The sequence below is a fragment of the Copadichromis virginalis genome, linkage group LG14, assembly GCF_057382275.1.
Source record: "Copadichromis virginalis isolate Kocher_CV1m ecotype Utaka linkage group LG14, C_Virginalis_male_GT1.1, whole genome shotgun sequence".
NCBI classification, from domain to species: domain Eukaryota; kingdom Metazoa; phylum Chordata; class Actinopteri; order Cichliformes; family Cichlidae; genus Copadichromis; species Copadichromis virginalis.
The window spans coordinates 14,254,863-14,271,795 of NC_140631.1; the positions used below are offsets into that span (position 1 = coordinate 14,254,863).

General features: G+C 40.4%; 4 protein-coding genes and 2 long non-coding RNA genes across 6 annotated transcripts; 2 read left to right on the forward strand and 4 right to left on the reverse strand.

Annotated features, from left to right (window-relative positions):
* Positions 1 to 391: 391 nt before the first annotated feature.
* Positions 392 to 3,424, reverse strand: LOC146693648 (uncharacterized). Its single transcript, XM_085478633.1, has 4 exons — positions 3,149 to 3,424; positions 1,743 to 2,397; positions 1,571 to 1,631; positions 392 to 1,469 (listed from the first exon to the last, which is right to left on the reverse strand). Exons 1-2 carry the CDS (start codon positions 3,222 to 3,224, stop codon positions 1,787 to 1,789), a joined length of 687 nt encoding a protein of 228 aa, XP_085334759.1. The 5' UTR covers positions 3,225 to 3,424; the 3' UTR covers positions 392 to 1,469; positions 1,571 to 1,631; positions 1,743 to 1,786.
* LOC146693649 (uncharacterized) lies at positions 1,250 to 4,662 on the forward strand. Its single transcript, XR_014923815.1, has 3 exons — positions 1,250 to 1,299; positions 1,981 to 2,142; positions 4,385 to 4,662. It is a non-coding gene; the product is annotated as an uncharacterized LOC146693649 (long non-coding RNA).
* Positions 4,663 to 5,523: 861 nt separating this feature from the next.
* Positions 5,524 to 7,652, reverse strand: LOC146693650 (von Willebrand factor A domain-containing protein 5A-like). The gene is made up of 5 exons (XM_085478669.1): positions 7,638 to 7,652; positions 6,572 to 6,688; positions 6,374 to 6,488; positions 5,970 to 6,059; positions 5,524 to 5,667 (listed from the first exon to the last, which is right to left on the reverse strand). The coding sequence occupies exons 1-5, from the start codon at positions 7,650 to 7,652 to the stop codon at positions 5,573 to 5,575; spliced, it is 432 nt and encodes a 143-aa protein (XP_085334795.1). The 3' UTR covers positions 5,524 to 5,572.
* On the reverse strand, positions 7,056 to 11,338 carry LOC146693651 (von Willebrand factor A domain-containing protein 5A-like). Its single transcript, XM_085478671.1, has 4 exons — positions 11,302 to 11,338; positions 8,609 to 8,763; positions 7,963 to 8,086; positions 7,056 to 7,841 (listed from the first exon to the last, which is right to left on the reverse strand). Exons 1-4 carry the CDS (start codon positions 11,336 to 11,338, stop codon positions 7,777 to 7,779), a joined length of 381 nt encoding a protein of 126 aa, XP_085334797.1. The 3' UTR covers positions 7,056 to 7,776.
* Positions 10,646 to 14,445, reverse strand: LOC146693652 (uncharacterized). Its single transcript, XM_085478631.1, has 6 exons — positions 14,097 to 14,445; positions 12,690 to 13,344; positions 12,518 to 12,578; positions 11,302 to 12,416; positions 11,134 to 11,190; positions 10,646 to 11,023 (listed from the first exon to the last, which is right to left on the reverse strand). Exons 1-2 carry the CDS (start codon positions 14,170 to 14,172, stop codon positions 12,734 to 12,736), a joined length of 687 nt encoding a protein of 228 aa, XP_085334757.1. The 5' UTR covers positions 14,173 to 14,445; the 3' UTR covers positions 10,646 to 11,023; positions 11,134 to 11,190; positions 11,302 to 12,416; positions 12,518 to 12,578; positions 12,690 to 12,733.
* LOC146693653 (uncharacterized) lies at positions 12,197 to 16,691 on the forward strand. The gene is made up of 4 exons (XR_014923814.1): positions 12,197 to 12,246; positions 12,928 to 13,089; positions 16,354 to 16,477; positions 16,574 to 16,691. It is a non-coding gene; the product is annotated as an uncharacterized LOC146693653 (long non-coding RNA).
* The last annotated feature ends 242 nt before the right edge of the window (positions 16,692 to 16,933 follow it).

The following is a 16,933-nucleotide window of genomic DNA, read 5'->3' on the forward strand; positions in this document are numbered from 1 at the left end:
GGCGCCAGGACTGTCTTGCTCTCAGGTGACGGCCGTTCACGCTGCTCTGAAGACCCTCAGTTGTCTTTGGATCATCCTGTTGTTTGTCTCCCAGTGTCGTTGCTGCTCTTCTCCTTTCAAAGACAAACACCAAATAACACCAAATGAGAGTGAATCACTTCAGAACAACGGGAACACTCCTGGTTATTGTGAGCAAACGTCATAACAAGATGAATATATTTACCATTTTACTGAGGGAACATCTTCTGTGTGGAGTTTCTTCTCATCTTGGCTCTTTTTCCTGACATTTAGAAACAAGAGGCAGAAAAGAAAGAATAAAAGTTAAAACCTCAACGATTTTTTAATGTTTGGGATATTTTAGAAACAACCGTAAACACTATTTACTACTTACCACTTTGTTCATTCTTGCTGACGTTCACTCTCCTCATCTTCTCTCTAAAGGACAAATGACAGTAAAGAGGGAATCGTTTTAGTAACTTTATCAACCAGGTGAGCAGAATTTTAGATATTTATCAATATTCTGATTAAAAGCAGAGTGAATACTTATCTTTTTACGAGAAAGGGTTCAATCCGTCCTGTCTTAGGTCACAAAAGACAAATGGGAAGAAAAAAATTAGTAAATGATTTCAGCAACTAGAGGAAGTGTTCACTGAGGAGGAGCTGTCATAATAATATAAAATCAATATGTACTTATCTTTTTTTTAATGAGAGTTTACAGAGCACGCTGGCTTCGCTCCTCCCTCCGCTCCTCTCTGAAAGTTACCTGGATAAAGGATAATAACAATTAATAGCACCATCAAAACAGACAAACCTGAAAGAATTGCTGATCAGAGTTGTGACAGAGTCGCAGGTTAGATGGATGTATACTTATCTTTCACAATGAGAGCGTTTGCATCTTCCTTTAGAGAGAAGATGAGGAGAGTGAACGTCAGCAAGAATGAACAAAGTGGTAAGTAGTAAATAGTGTTTACGGTTGTTTCTAAAATATCCCAAACATTAAAAAAATCGTTGAGGTTTTAACTTTTATTCTTTCTTTTCTGCCTCTTGTTTCTAAATGTCAGGAAAAAGAGCCAAGATGAGAAGAAACTCCACACAGAAGATGTTCCCTCAGTAAAATGGTAAATATATGTGTTCTTTGTACTTTAAATGTGTAAAATGAGTTCTTATCTTTTTTTTGTGAGAGGGCCTTTAATGTTTCTCTTTGGATCATCCTTCCATCCATTTCTTCAGCTTATCCAATTCAAGATTGGAGCCATCCCAGCTGTTATGGGGCCAGAGGCAGGAGTACAACCTGGACAGGTCAGTCTAACACAGAGAAACAGACAACTATTCACACTCACATTCAACCTAACTGCATCTCTCTGGACTGTGGGATGAAGCTGGAGTACCTGGAGGGAACCACAAAGGCGCCAGGACTGTCTTGCTCTCAGGTGACGGCCGTTCACGCTGCTCTGAAGACCCTCAGTTGTCTTTGGATGAAATAACACCAAATGAGAGTAAATCACTTCAGAAACACAGGAACACTCCTGGTTATTGTGAGCAAACGTCATAACAAGATGAATATATTTACCATTTTACTGAGGGAAAATCTTCTGTGTGGAGTTTCTTCGCAGCGTGACTCTTTTTCCTGACTTTTAGAAACAAGAGGCAGAAAAGAAAGAATAAAAGTTAAAACCTCGACGATTTTCAAATATTTTAGGACATTATTTTAGAAACAACCTTAAGCACTATTTACTACTTACCACTTTGTTCAGGCTTGCTGACGTTCGACATGCTTCACTGTATATTATAATCTCAAGCGCTTCCTTGCTGGACTCGGGCTCCGGATGCTGCTCTCTTCCTCCGGAGCCTTCCTCTTAGCACGCTTTGCCGACATATTTAGAAAACGGCAGAGCACCGAAGTGAGAAGTCTGCCGTCCGCGCTGTAGTCTGTTATTCTCCAGCGGTTCGTCATCTCAGTGTCCTCTGTTCGGTAAACAGTGGAGATGACTCTGGTGACGAGGAGGCCGTCGACAGTCAAGGTGCCGACACGGTTCCTCCGATCTGCCTTCAGCACAGCAAGATCCGCTTTCTCTGGAAGAACTGGAGTCAGGAAGCGTGGATGAGAGCTGGAGCCCGCAGGCGGCAGCATCATGCCAGCTGGTGAGTCCGTAGGAGGAGAAGGAGTGGTGTTCTCTCTCTGGCTCTGCCTCACATGGACAAATGGTGTCGTCACCTGGTCCCGATGGAACAATCCTTTAAAAGGTATGTAAGGAAAGTCCTTGGACCCCGTCACCAGGTTATGGTAAAGAGTGAGGACCAGGTGGGACATGGAGTCCAGTTGGCTGCTGCTCAGTTCACGGTTCCTCAAGTTAATGACGACCATCTGAGGAGCAGTGATTGGACTCACCAGCTCAGCTACGAGAAAGGAAAGCATGCGTGTACGTTAATCATGTGATCACACAAACTAAAGCCTGAATTTAAATTGTCCAGACATGGCTTTACATCATCATAAGCTCTTCCACACACAAACAGTAAGAAGCTCCCAGCAGAACTCATTGTTTATGAAAGCCTTCACCTTTTTTGGTAAAAGTTTTCATGCAGTGTAAGGCTGCATGGACTTTCACTGAGGTTTTAATACGCATTCACATTAAGGAGTAATATCTTCATATTAGTTGAGCATCGATATTTTGAGAATAAAGCAGCTACATTTAGGTGAGAAACCTCCCACCTCCTTATTGCAGGCACACACTGTTTCAATCTCAAACTCATCCAGCGACTCTGTGAACTTTTAAAACTCCATTCTCCAGCTTTATAAAATTCACAATTTATGAAACTTTCACGTATAACTCAGCGCCAGCAGCCCAAACATGTCAACTCAAACCCTCTACATGCAAAAACGGCCGCGCGCTGACGTCAGCGTCCTCCAATGCCTTACGTCGTTTCCAGGGCGCGTGCATTCAATTGTTTTTTTTTCCAGCGATTTAAAAAAAAACATGGCGCCATCTTTATAGTGTACTGGCACATGTTAAAATTGATGTTACTCAAGTATGAAACATCTCATCCTAAACGTTAACACTCATGAAGTCCTACTTCCAAACAATAAAAGACAAAAATCTAAGTTGTATTTGTTTGCTAGCACTCTGACATATTAGCCTGCTGTACTCACCATAGCGTTGATCTAACACCTCGTCAATAAAAAGGGAGAACAGGTGCATCTCGCGACTGAAGTTTGTAGAAGTCATTTTGCAAATCCTTCTTGAAGATTTTCAAACGTTGGCTGTAGTTTGAAAAATCCGAGTTTTCACAGCACTAGTGGGAAAAAGCTCCTGTTTGCGCTCAAACGTGAAACCCGAATTCCAATTTTGCCTCCTGCTTTTATACCTGCACTCAAACACGTCATCATCACCATGACTCCCAGTGCCACCGAAAATCAATTTTATTTATTTAAAATAAAGTTCGTCTAATTATCATAGCTTTTTCAAAAATATATATATTTCTCATTTTATTTTACTCTTTTATTCATCCTTTATAAAAATATGTTGCCAAACTTTGTCGTTTTAATTCTTTAAAAAAATCATTAATTCACCAGTTTACAAAAATGAAGATCGATATCTGAAATTTAAATTAATAAATAAATAATTACAATTGATAATGGATTTTTAGCATTAAAGAATAGTTTTTCAATGCGCTTTAAATGTTATCAGAGCCGATGTTGTGCCAAAAAGTGATCGCAGTCCAAAAAGTGATTTACGGTATTGAAACGTTTGTTTGTGTCATGACATTTGTAAACAGTTGATGTTTAAGGTGCAGTTCACGTGGAAGCCAGAGGAGGGTGGTGTTGTGCGCATAATACAAAGTGATGGCGAAACCTAAAAGACGGTGTCATGTCTGCTCCCTGAAGCAATCTCATAACAGTTTCAATCTATTTCAAGCCAGTTAGCACATTTCTGTTATGAAGTTTAATAATTTTTGGCAGTAAACTTTTAAATCCTTTTATTATGAATATCACGTTTTCAGATTTTCAAGAGAGACCAGACCAATAGGGCAGCAGAAATCATAAAAATAAATAAATAAATAAGAGTTTTATAAAGATTAAAACAGTAAAAAAAAAAAGAGAGAGACTGGAATGATTATGATGTATAACACAGAATATGTACAATAACAGAGTTATAAACATGAAAACACGTGATACTTTTTATTTCATCTATAACCTCTGTGTAAATTTTGTTGATTGCAAAGTGTTTATGAATATGTTTTTAAAAGCTGGTTATCTGACTGTCAGTTAATAGCAATTAAAAAGAAAGCTGATTTTTATTATTCCTAAATGGAAAAAGTCCATTATGAATTTTTGTTATGAATTTCATTTATCAATCCACCTCCTCACTGCTCTTTCCCGGTGCAGCAGCCAGAGCTGGATCAAGCAGCCAGATGGCTTCTGGAGGAAGACTAACTGCAACAAAGGGTCTCTGGGAGGCTGCTCAGGCACAGCAGCTGAAAAATCAAAGATGAAATAAAAACTGGACCTGATCATGGTGCTGCATGAGACAAAAAGTCTAGATGATAAACCAGTGTATGAATTGGTAACACTGCTTATGATGATCATGTTTAGGTGGAAACTAGCGAGCTAACTTACTGCAAACCTCTAACTCAGTTAAATTGAATAAACTCTGTTTTCTTGGATGCCTGGATGTTAAACTTAATTGTTAAACCCGGTAAAACAGCAACACTGATCATTTTATTAAAGATGAAAGAAGTTAGACCGTTTTTAGCTCTCAGTGATCCCTCAGTGTTCGTTTGACTTTGGGACCTGAAATATGGCAGCTTTTCACTTACACATTTTTGAACCACTCATTCATAGAAATAGTTTCCAGTCAAAGATCTGGACAGATCCACCAAGTTCACAGTAGTTTTTCAATTTTCTGCAGCGCAGAAAAAAAACCCCTGAAAACATCACTCCTCTGAAGTAACACATTGTGATTCATGTACAAACAACACACAATTATTGTAGATTCTTCAAAGCCTCCTTATATTCAACACTTGGGCAGGTGGTGTTATACATGCCCTCACAGCACCGGCACATCAATCACCCTATTTTCACCTTGTCACCTTCATTAAGCTGCTCTCTTTCTACAGAAGGCCCACCGCATGCATGGGGGGGGGGATACCGTGGGCCAGGGCTGTGGCATCTAACGTCTGGTTGTCAGTGTCCTTTGGAAAAGCAAGTGATTGTCCTAAAATCAGATGTTCCAGCAGATTGATCTAGTTTGCCAACAACATGAGAGGCTGCTCCTACCTGTCCTGGTGAGCTGGGCATAAATCAGTGACCTCTGACCCTGGAAAAGTGTTGTGATTAGTGGAGAGAGGACAGTGACAGACACTTCCTTTGGTAAATCCAATATGACTGAGATGTCGACCACAGTCAGCTGCAGAGCAAACTGCAGCGACTGCATCACCTGAAAAATAATGAAAAACCCTGAAAAAATATACATTTATGTTTTTGGAATTTATGTCTTCTGTTCAAATACTAATATCATCTTGCCTTTTCATGATAATTGTTATGACTCATTGTCTTACTTTTGGTTGCATCCTGTCAGTCCCTGTGATGAACTGAGCGTGACCTCCTCCTTGGCCATCCCATTGATGAGAGCAGAGCTGGCCCCTTCCCCAATCCCAAAAGAGAAACACCTGCAATACAACAGCTGTTTTTAAGACACACAGGTTTGGTACGCAGAGAACCTGAATTCTCAATCACTTCTTTGGTGCTCCCCACCTCTCCATCAGTAAAGACAAACAGCAAGAGAGGAGAGTTTTTTCACCTACACAAGCAAAAGCTCAACTCTTTGGCAGGTATACAAGTATGCTTTCAGTAATCTGTTTTAGCAAGTAAATCAAACATAACCTGGAGTTTTGCAGAATCATCCAAAGGCAACATGGTGTTTTACAGTGATATCACTTTAAGTCACTGAGATCACATGAATACAACTCACGGGAAGATGTGTTCACAACGAGACCCCAAACTGTAAAATGTTTGAATAGCAGCCCATTGGTAAACTCTTCAACAGGAGCAGAGGACTGTCCTGAAGGGAAGAGGGAAAGATGGTGAGGCCACTGTGTGAGAGGAACGATTTGAGGAAATATTTTGTAACTCTAACACCACTTTATGAATACTCTGGCACTGCTGGTGCGAGTATTACTCATATTTTCAGATTGATTCACTACCAACACAAACTCTCCACATGAAGCCATTGAACACATCAGAGACATGAAAAGGACAGAAAAATGTCAAGTTTACAGTTTCTAATATATTCCAATACAATTAAATTCCAGGTTGAAGAACTGGGATCTTGAATTTTTATTTGCAAACTAATGACTTCACTTATTTTTCACTCACCCGGCTCAGCAGAGGCCTGTCCTGCCTCCACCACAGCAGTGGGCTGGTGGGCGTCTTTGTAATAAATCAGCAGTTCAACATCTCTGTCAAACTTGTGTCCTGCAGCCAGCTTGACCTGCACACCACAAACACATTCATATTTATTCCTCAGGAAGAAGTAACAACCACACACAGCAGACACATCAGCACTCTACTTACCGTGGCCTGGGTTTGATCAGTGTTGAGGTACTGCAGAGGGTCCAGGGAGCAGTTGGACTCTACTTTATGGATTGGACGAGGAGAGGAGACAGAAGAAACATCACTGGACAACCAAAACTATTTTACAGCTATTTTAGTTTAAAACCATAAAAAGTGACAGAAAAGGAATATGTTTGTTTTTGTAAATATGCTCTTGACTTTTATGATCTATGGATGGTATAATGACAAATATCAGTATAATGAGGAAAACATCATTTTTGCCTCTCTTTTTTTAAAACAAACCTTTAAAGTGATATAAGATTTTATGTCAGCGCGAGTTAGTGAGTGTTAAGTAATTATAAACCTCTTTATGATCTAACTTTTTGGAAAAAATAAGGGAAACTCCACATAACATTTTCTTAATTAGTTAAAACCATTTACTGATATAAAGTCATGACGTTTGGCCAGCTTGAAGATGGAGAGAAAGACCGACACTCTTTTTTTATTAATCCTTTATTTATCCAGGTAAAAAAAATCTCATTGAGATTAAAAATCTCATTTCCAAGAGAGACCTGGCATCATGGCAACAAAAGTCACATACCACATAACATTTAAAACAAATACAATATCCCATACCAACATGTGTAAAATATACAATAACACATTAAAAACAATCACACTGAGTAAAAGAGCTGTTCTCTCGTTCCTTTAAGACAGACTTAAACTCTCCCAAGGTAACCAATTCTAATAATTTGAGTTCCTTCTGCAGATTATTCCAGGAAGCAGGGGCAGCGTATTTAAAACCTTTTCCCCCAATTCTGTTCTGATTTTTGGGACAATCAATTGTATGATTTTGTTCGAACGAAGGCTGTATTGGTTGTGGTCTTTCTCGAATTGATGAGATTCTAGATTGGTTTTGGTGTTTCTGTGTGAAATCAGTAAAAACATGAACATAATCGCCATCTAGTGGCAGAGAAAAGGAATTAAAACACTTTGTGAATGAGCTGCCACAGCAGTGGTCCAATCTTCTACTGTGTCAGGAGTATTCAGACAATTTTGACATACTTTTTTTCCACAATGGTAAAACCAATATTAGGTACATAATTCACGACAAATAAACATGTAAAAGGGGCTGATGATATAAAACAGCTCTGTATCAAAGGCAGTGTGGAGTAAGCAGACCTGCTTCTGTTCACTCTGAAGATGAAGCTACTTTAAGAAAACCCTCAGAGACCCAGAGCTTCTTTCTTCACGCTGCAACCCAGCAGGACATTTCCAGCATCCACACACTCTGACACACACGGTGATAAAAACACAAAACAGATATTAAAATAATGATTGTGGGAGGAAAGCTGTAGAATGAAACAGTTTTTTAAAGCTGTTATTTTATCTGTTACAATCATTGCTAGTACCATTGTGAGCACAGAGCCACGAGGCAGCCTTCATAGCCAGAAGCTCCCACTCGTCCTTTGCATCCATCTTGAAACCATGAAGCCAGATCAGAGCCAGAATGGTGGCCCACACTTCACTGCTGGTCTAATTCCCCAAATCAAAATCAATCAAATAAACCAGACAGAACACACATTTTACTTTCTACAACCAGTAATATTACATATGTTTGTGTACTTCTTTGTCACACGGGGTCACCAAGGTGGGCAGCTCTGCATATTTGATTTGGCAGATTATTACACTGGATGCTCTTCCTGATGAAATCCCAAACTGTGATGTCATAAATGCTCTAAAATAATGTGCTGACATGTTTTTACAACAACTGATGAGGAAAATAATTTCTGCTGCCGTGTGGTTTCTGGATAATATCAGACGCTGGTGCAGCTCAGTGGGAGGTTAGGAGTGTGATTACCACCAGTGTTTTAGCTTCTGATATGCAGATGTTTATTCTCAGGCTGTGAGGCAGGCCTACGTTTAGTTTGACTTCATTTTATTTGTTTTATGGTGTGTTTTTAATTATATCATGTGTTTTTGTTCAAATTATAGAATCAAATCTGTTTTATCTCACATCATCATTTTGTGTTAATATTTAAATTGACAGCAGTGCACCTTTTCAGGCTTTGACTTTTCCACCTCCTCGTTGGTCTGTCCCAGTGCAGCAGCCAGAGCTGGATCAAGCAGCCAGCAGCCAGACGCCTCCTGCAGGGAGACTAACTGCAGCAAAGGGTCTCTGGGTGGCTGCTCAGGCACAGAAGCTGGAAAATCTAAGATGCAATAAAAACAAAACCCGATTATGGTGCTAGATGACAAACAGAACTCTACATGATAACTCAGTGCATAAAACACCGCACTGTAAACTATGCAACAGATAAATATTATGTTTTTCACTTGAAAATTACATCTTAAAAATGTAATCATTACATAAGAGCTCCACATCAAACACATTAATCACATCATCTTTGTAGTGAAACAGCTGATGACTCATTAAACGTTTCCATGCAATTTATCCACAGTGAAAAATATTCACTTTGCTGGATCTGAAAATCACGATTTCCGAGATCAGACGAGATCGGGCGTGTTCAGGGTGGTGTGGCCGTAAGCGTAGACATTGAGGGCTAGCAGGAGGGACTATGCGCTTACCTGCTGCTCTCTGGCAGGTAGCTCCATGCCCTCCTGGGTTTTAAATGCACCTTAGAACACACATGCATCAACACTACAATGAGCGGGTGGAGGGAGGTTTGGAGTCTTCTCTCACCCCCGTTCTCTGCGGCCTGCTGGAGCGGGGGGGCTAGGAGGAGGAGTTGGCCGTCCGACTGCGGTCTGGAGTGTGGGGCCTCCCTGCTGCTGCGGAGTCGGGGCGGTCTGCCTCTCCCCACCGCAGGGAAAAGGGTAACACCACCTGGGTCTGGGTGCAGTTCCCCCCTTCAGGGGCAAGGGTACCTAGACCCGGTTCGTAGAGTACGCTTGGGGAGTGTGATCGTGTGTACAGCGTCTCTTTATGTCTGTCTCCACGTTGGTTGAGTGTGGAGTAAGTGCATATGAGAGCATGAGGGTGGGAATGGATGTTTGTATCTGTGTGTGCCTGTATGTCTGTGTCTATATGTCAGGTTGGGTGTCAGGCGCCACCTCTCTGGGGACATCTCAGGCCCTCCAAGGTTTGGAGGCCTATCTCCCCCCACCACCACTTCCCCTGCCAGTGGTGGACTCCCTCAGACATCAGTGCGTTGGTGGTTCTTTGTGTCTGGGGATGGGCGTCCAGGTACACACCGGCTCACTCCTTGGCGGCCGCTTATCGGGGCCTCTGGATGTCTGGAGTTTTGATCTCCTCCATACCTGCTTCATGCCCTGAAGGACGGGGCTGTGGCCCCCCCACACCCTCTAGCAGATCATTACATCAAGGAACTTTTTAAAAAAACAAGCGCGTCCATGCTCACAGGTGTACACACGGGTGATCACACCCACAAACTACACCCTTTTTGGCTCCTACCTCAAAGCACACTGTGTTCTGCTGATCTTACGTGCTGCACAATAATGTTTAATATTTAGTATTTACTGTCATATTCCCATATATCATTGTGATGTTGTTTATTCTATTACTCTTGTTCTCTTCTGCTTGTTTTCTTTTTTCTTTCTCAACAGGTGATCCAGGTGATCGATAGATGCATTTTCTTTTCTTTTTCTGCCCATTCTGTTGGGTTTTGTTTTTTGCCCTTCTCCCCTGTCCCTCTTCTCAGCTGTTTCTCTTTCTTTCTCCCCTTCTTTCCCCCAGTCAAGTCTGTCCCGTATTCAGCAAGTGAAAATAAAATAAACAATAAAAGGTGAATCAAATGGACCATTACGGCAAGGCTGGGATGGTCAATTTGGTAAAGTAAATCCGTTGGGCATCTTTCTTTGCCTTTAGACAACAATTCTGATGGCAAAAGAGCCAAACGGGACAGGCAAGAAAAGAAAAAAAAGAAAATCACGTGTTCATTTCATTAGACACTAGCAATACTATTAAACTGGACCTTATCATTCTCATATAGCACTAAATGTGAAACTGAGTCATATCATAACAATCTATATAATATGTGTTTGCCTGAATCTTCCAGCACAAACAGAAAGAGGAGCTGTTGTCTGAGTATCAATGCAAATACACACCAGAAATCGTTCAGTAAAGACAAATTTAATAAATGAAATCTGGTGAGAGGGCCTTTGATGTTTCTCTTTGGATCATCCTTCCATCCATTTCTTCAGCTTATCCAATTCAAGATTGGAGCCATCCCAGCTGTTATGGGGCCAGAGGCAGGAGTACAACCTGGACAGGTCAGTCTAACACAGAGAAACAGACAACTATTCACACTCACATTCAACCTAACTGCATCTCTCTGGACTGTGGGATGAAGCTGGAGTACCTGGAGGGAACCACAAAGGCGCCAGGACTGTCTTGCTCTCAGGTGACGGCCGTTCACGCTGCTCTGAAGACCCTCAGTTGTCTTTGGATCATCCTGTTGTTTGTCTCCCAGTGTCGTTGCTGCTCTTCTCCTTTCAAAGACAAACACCAAATAACACCAAATGAGAGTGAATCACTTCAGAACAACGGGAACACTCCTGGTTATTGTGAGCAAACGTCATAACAAGATGAATATATTTACCATTTTACTGAGGGAACATCTTCTGTGTGGAGTTTCTTCTCATCTTGGCTCTTTTTCCTGACATTTAGAAACAAGAGGCAGAAAAGAAAGAATAAAAGTTAAAACCTCAACGATTTTTGAATGTTTGGGATATTTTAGAAACAACCGTAAACACTATTTACTACTTACCACTTTGTTCATTCTTGCTGACGTTCACTCTCCTCATCTTCTCTCTAAAGGACAAATGACAGTAAAGAGGGAATCGTTTTAGTAACTTTATCAACCAGGTGAGCAGAATTTTAGATATTTATCAATATTCTGATTAAAAGCAGAGTGAATACTTATCTTTTTACGAGAAAGGGTTCAATCCGTCCTGTCTTAGGTCTTAATGTCACCTTGTCTCCTCTCTGTTTTCTCTGAAAAACAAAAGACAAATGGGAAGAAAAAAATTAGTAAATGATTTCAGCAACTAGAGGAAGTGTTCACTGAGGAGGAGCTGTCATAATAATATAAAATCAATATGTACTTATCTTTTTTTTAATGAGAGTTTACAGAGCACGCTGGCTTCGCTCCTCCCTCCGCTCCTCTCTGAAAGTTACCTGGATAAAGGATAATAACAATTAATAGCATCATCAAAACAGACAAACCTGAAAGAATTGCTGATCAGAGTTGTGACAGAGTCGCAGGTTAGATGGATGTATACTTATCTTTCACAATGAGAGCGTTTGCATCTTCCTTTAGAGAGAAGATGAGGAGAGTGAACGTCAGCAAGAATGAACAAAGTGGTAAGTAGTAAATAGTGTTTACGGTTGTTTCTAAAATATCCCAAACATTAAAAAATCTTTGAGGTTTTAACTTTTATTCTTTCTTTTCTGCCTCTTGTTTCTAAATGTCAGGAAAAAGAGCCAAGATGAGAAGAAACTCCACACAGAAGATGTTCCCTCAGTAAAATGGTAAATATATGTGTACTTTGTACTTTAAATGTGTAAAATGAGTTCTTATCTTTTTTTTGTGAGAGGGCCTTTAATGTTTCTCTTTGGATCATCCTTCCATCCATTTCTTCAGCTTATCCAATTCAAGATTGGAGCCATCCCAGCTGTTATGGGGCCAGAGGCAGGAGTACAACCTGGACAGGTCAGTCTAACACAGAGAAACAGACAACTATTCACACTCACATTCAACCTAACTGCATCTCTCTGGACTGTGGGATGAAGCTGGAGTACCTGGAGGGAACCACAAAGGCGCCAGGACTGTCTTGCTCTCAGGTGACGGCCGTTCACGCTGCTCTGAAGACCCTCAGTTGTCTTTGGATGAAATAACACCAAATGAGAGTAAATCACTTCAGAAACACAGGAACACTCCTGGTTATTGTGAGCAAACGTCATAACAAGATGAATATATTTACCATTTTACTGAGGGAAAATCTTCTGTGTGGAGTTTCTTCGCAGCGTGACTCTTTTTCCTGACTTTTAGAAACAAGAGGCAGAAAAGAAAGAATAAAAGTTAAAACCTCGACGATTTTCAAATATTTTAGGACATTATTTTAGAAACAACCTTAAGCACTATTTACTACTTACCACTTTGTTCAGGCTTGCTGACGTTCGACATGCTTCACTGTATATTATAATCTCAAGCGCTTCCTTGCTGGACTCGGGCTCCGGATGCTGCTCTCTTCCTCCGGAGCCTTCCTCTTAGCACGCTTTGCCGACATATTTAGAAAACGGCAGAGCACCGAAGTGAGAACTCTGCCGTCCGCGCTGTAGTCTGTTATTCTCCAGCGGTTCGTCATCTCAGTGTCCTCTGTTCGGTAAACAGTGGAGATGACTCTGGTGACGAGGAGGCCGTCGACAGTCAAGGTGCCGACACGGTTCCTCCGATCTGCCTTCAGCACAGCAAGATCCGCTTTCTCTGGAAGAACTGGAGTCAGGAAGCGTGGATGAGAGCTGGAGCCCGCAGGCGGCAGCATCATGCCAGCTGGTGAGTCCGTAGGAGGAGAAGGAGTGGTGTTCTCTCTCTGGCTCTGCCTCACATGGACAAATGGTGTCGTCACCTGGTCCCGATGGAACAATCCTTTAAAAGGTATGTAAGGAAAGTCCTTGGACCCCGTCACCAGGTTATGGTAAAGAGTGAGGACCAGGTGGGACATGGAGTCCAGTTGGCTGCTGCTCAGTTCACGGTTCCTCAAGTTAATGACGACCATCTGAGGAGCAGTGATTGGACTCACCAGCTCAGCTACGAGAAAGCAAAGCATGCGTGTACGTTAATCATGTGATCACACAAACTAAAGCCTGAATTTAAATTGTCCAGACATGGCTTTACATCATCATAAGCTCTTCCACACACAAACAGTAAGAAGCTCCCAGCAGAACTCATTGTTTATGAAAGCCTTCACCTTTTTTGGTAAAAGTTTTCATGCAGTGTAAGGCTGCATGGACTTTCACTGAGGTTTAAATACGCATTCACATTAAGGAGTAATATCTTCATATTAGTTGAGCATCGATATTTTGAGAATAAAGCAGCTACATTTAGGTGAGAAACCTCCCACCTCCTTATTGCAGGCACACACTGTTTCAATCTCAAACTCATCCAGCGACTCTGTGAACTTTTAAAACTCCATTCTCCAGCTTTATAAAATTCACAATTTATGAAACTTTCACGTATAACTCAGCGCCAGCAGCCCAAACATGTCAACTCAAACCCTCTACATGCAAAAACGGCCGCGCGCTGACGTCAGCGTCCTCCAATGCCTTACGTCGTTTCCAGGGCGCGTGCATTCAATTGTTTTTTTTTCCAGCGATTTAAAAAAAAAACATGGCGCCATCTTTATAGTGTACTGGCACATGTTAAAATTGATGTTACTCAAGTATGAAACATCTCATCCTAAACGTTAACACTCATGAAGTCCTACTTCCAAACAATAAAAGACAAAAATCTAAGTTGTATTTGTTTGCTAGCACTCTGACATATTAGCCTGCTGTACTCACCATAGCGTTGATCTAACACCTCGTCAATCAAAAGGGAGAACAGGTGCATCTCGCGACTGAAGTTTGTAGAAGTCATTTTGCAAATCCTTCTTGAAGATTTTCAAACGTTGGCTGTAGTTTGAAAAATCCGAGTTTTCACAGCACTAGTGGGAAAAAGCTCCTGTTTGCGCTCAAATGTGAAACCCGAATTCCAATTTTGCCTCCTGCTTTTATACCTGCACTCAAACACGTCATCATCACCATGACTCCCAGTGCCACCGAAAATCAATTTTATTTATTTAAAATAAAGTTCGTCTAATTATCATAGCTTTTTCAAAAATATATATATTTCTCATTTTATTTTACTGTTTTATTCATCCTTTATAAAAAATATGTTGCCAAACTTTGTCGTTTTAATTCTTTAAAAAAATCATTAATTCACCAGTTTACAAAAATGAAGATCGATATCTGAAATTTAAATTAATAAATAAATAATTACAATTGATAATGGATTTTTAGCATTAAAGAATAGTTTTTCAATGCGCTTTAAATGTTATCAGAGCCGATATTGTGCCAAAAAGTGATCGCAGTCCAAAAAGTGATTTACAGTATTGAAACGTTTGTTTGTGTCATGACATTTGTAAACAGTTGATGTTTAAGGTGCAGTTCACGTGGAAGCCAGAGGAGGGTGGTGTTGTGCGCATAATACAAAGTGATGGCGAAACCTAAAAGACGGTGTCATGTCTGCTCCCTGAAGCAATCTCATAACAGTTTCAATCTATTTCAAGCCAGTTAGCACATTTCTGTTATGAAGTTTAATAATTTTTGGCAGTAAACTTTTAAATCCTTTTATTATGAATATCACGTTTTCAGATTTTCAAGAGAGACCAGACCAATAGGGCAGCAGAAATCATAAAAATAAATAAATAAATAAGAGTTTTATAAAGATTAAAACAGTAAAAAGAAAAAGAAAAAGAGAGAGACTGGAATGATTATGATGTATAACACAGAATATGTACAATAACAGAGTTATAAACACGAAAACACGTGATACTTTTTATTTCATCTATAACCTCTGTGTAAATTTTGTTGATTGCAAAGTGTTTATGAATATGTTTTTAAAAGCTGGTTATCTGACTGTCAGTTAATAGCAATTAAAAAGAAAGCTGATTTTTATTATTCCTAAATGGAAAAAGTCCATTATGAACTTTTGTTATGAATTTCATTTATCAATCCACCTCCTCACTGCTCTTTCCCGGTGCAGCAGCCAGACCTGGATCAAGCAGTCAGATGGCTTCTGGAGGAAGACTAACTGCAACAAAGGGTCTCTGGGAGGCTGCTCAGGCACAGCAGCTGAAAAATCAAAGATGAAATAAAAACTGGACCTGATCATGGTGCTGCATGAGACAAAAAGTCTAGATGATAAACCAGTGTATGAATTGGTAACACTGCTTATGATGATCATGTTTAGATGGAAACTAGCGAGCTAACTTACTGCAAACCTCTAACTCAGTTAAATTGAATAAACTCTGTTTTCTTGGATGCCTGGATGTTAAACTTAATTGTTAAACCCGGTAAAACAGCAACGCTGATCATTTTATTAAAGATGAAAGAAGTTAGACCGTTTTTAGCTCTCAGTGATCCCTCAGTGTTCGTTTGACTTTGGGACCTGAAATATGGCAGCTTTTCACTTACACATTTTTGAACCACTCATTCATAGAAATAGTTTCCAGTCAAAGATCTGGACAGATCCACCAAGTTCACAGTAGTTTTTCAATTTTCTGCAGCGCAGAAAAAAAAAACCCTGAAAACATCACTCCTCTGAAGTAACACATTGTGATTCATGTACTGTGGGCCAGGGCTGTTGCATCTAATGTCTGGTTGTCAGTGTCCTTTGGAAAAGCAAGTGATTGTCCTAAAATCAGATGTCCCAGCAGATTGATCTAGTTTGCCAACAACATGAGAGGTTGCTCCTACCTGTCCTAGTGAGCTGGGCATAAATCAGTGACCTCTGACCCTGGAAAAGTGTTGTGATTAGTGGAGAGAGGACAGTGACAGACACTTCCTTTGGTAAATCCAATATGACTGAGATGTCGACCACAGTCAGCTGCAGAGCAAACTGCAGCGACTGCATCACCTGAAAAATAATGAAAAACCCTGAAAAAATATACATTTATGTTTTTGGAATTTATGTCTTCTGTTCAAATACTAATATCATCTTGCCTTTTCATGATAATTGTTATGACTCATTGTCTTACTTTTGGTTGCATCCTGTCAGTCCCTGTGATGAACTGAGCGTGACCTCCTCCTTGGCCATCCCATTGATGAGAGCAGAGCTGGCCCCTTCCCCAATCCCAAAAGAGAAACACCTGCAATACAACAGCTGTTTTTAAGACACACAGGTTTGGTACGCAGCACATGTCATCATCTTTTTGTTGTTTTACCTGTGAGAACCTGAATTCTCAATCACTTCTTTGGTGTTCCCCACCTCTCCTCAGTAAAGACAAACAGCAAGAGAGGAGAGTTTTTTCATCTACACAAGCAAAAGCTCAACTCTTTGGCAGGTATACAAGTATGCTTTCAGTAATCTGTTTTAGCAAGTAAATCAAACATAACCTGGAGTTTTGCAGAAGCATTGTTAAAGACTAGTAGTTAAACATATGCCATTTTATGACCAGTAGTCAAGGTAGTAAATTAGCGTAACAGCTGCAGGCTATATATTATCCTTTAGTTCTAATGGTGTGCTATGTATGTAGTTTAGTCTCTATTATACTCTTGAATAAAAGAAACATAATTATTTGTAGTTCATTAGACAAAATGTGCATTACTCTGTATCCTTGATCAGCTGTGAATGTCTG

Bases quoted from the DNA above. Each gene is read 5' to 3' on its own strand.
- LOC146693652 (XM_085478631.1), bottom strand. From the start codon at position 14,172: ATGACTTCTACAAACTTCAGTCGCGAGATGCACCTGTTCTCCCTTTTG. The intron at 13,345-14,096 runs GTGAGTACAGCA...GCTTTCTCGTAG, and splicing joins GGTGTTAGATCAACGCTATG to CTGAGCTGGTGAGTCCAATC.
- LOC146693651 (XM_085478671.1), bottom strand. From the start codon at position 11,338: ATGAGGAGAGTGAACGTCAGCAAGAATGAACAAAGTG. The intron at 8,764-11,301 runs GTAAGTAGTAAA...ATTGCATCTTAG, and splicing joins CAGCAAGAATGAACAAAGTG to ATTTTCCAGCTTCTGTGCCT. The intron at 7,842-7,962 runs GTACTAGCAATG...CGTGTGTGTCAG, and splicing joins GTGGCTCTGTGCTCACAATG to AGTGTGTGGATGCTGGAAAT.
- LOC146693650 (XM_085478669.1), bottom strand. The intron at 6,489-6,571 runs GTAAGTAGAGTG...TGTGGTGTGCAG, and splicing joins CTGATCAAACCCAGGCCACG to GTCAAGCTGGCTGCAGGACA. The intron at 5,668-5,969 runs GTGAGTTGTATT...GTTGTATTGCAG, and splicing joins CGTTGTGAACACATCTTCCC to GTGTTTCTCTTTTGGGATTG.
- LOC146693648 (XM_085478633.1), bottom strand. From the start codon at position 3,224: ATGACTTCTACAAACTTCAGTCGCGAGATGCACCTGTTCTCCCTTTTT. The intron at 2,398-3,148 runs GTGAGTACAGCA...CCTTTCTCGTAG, and splicing joins GGTGTTAGATCAACGCTATG to CTGAGCTGGTGAGTCCAATC.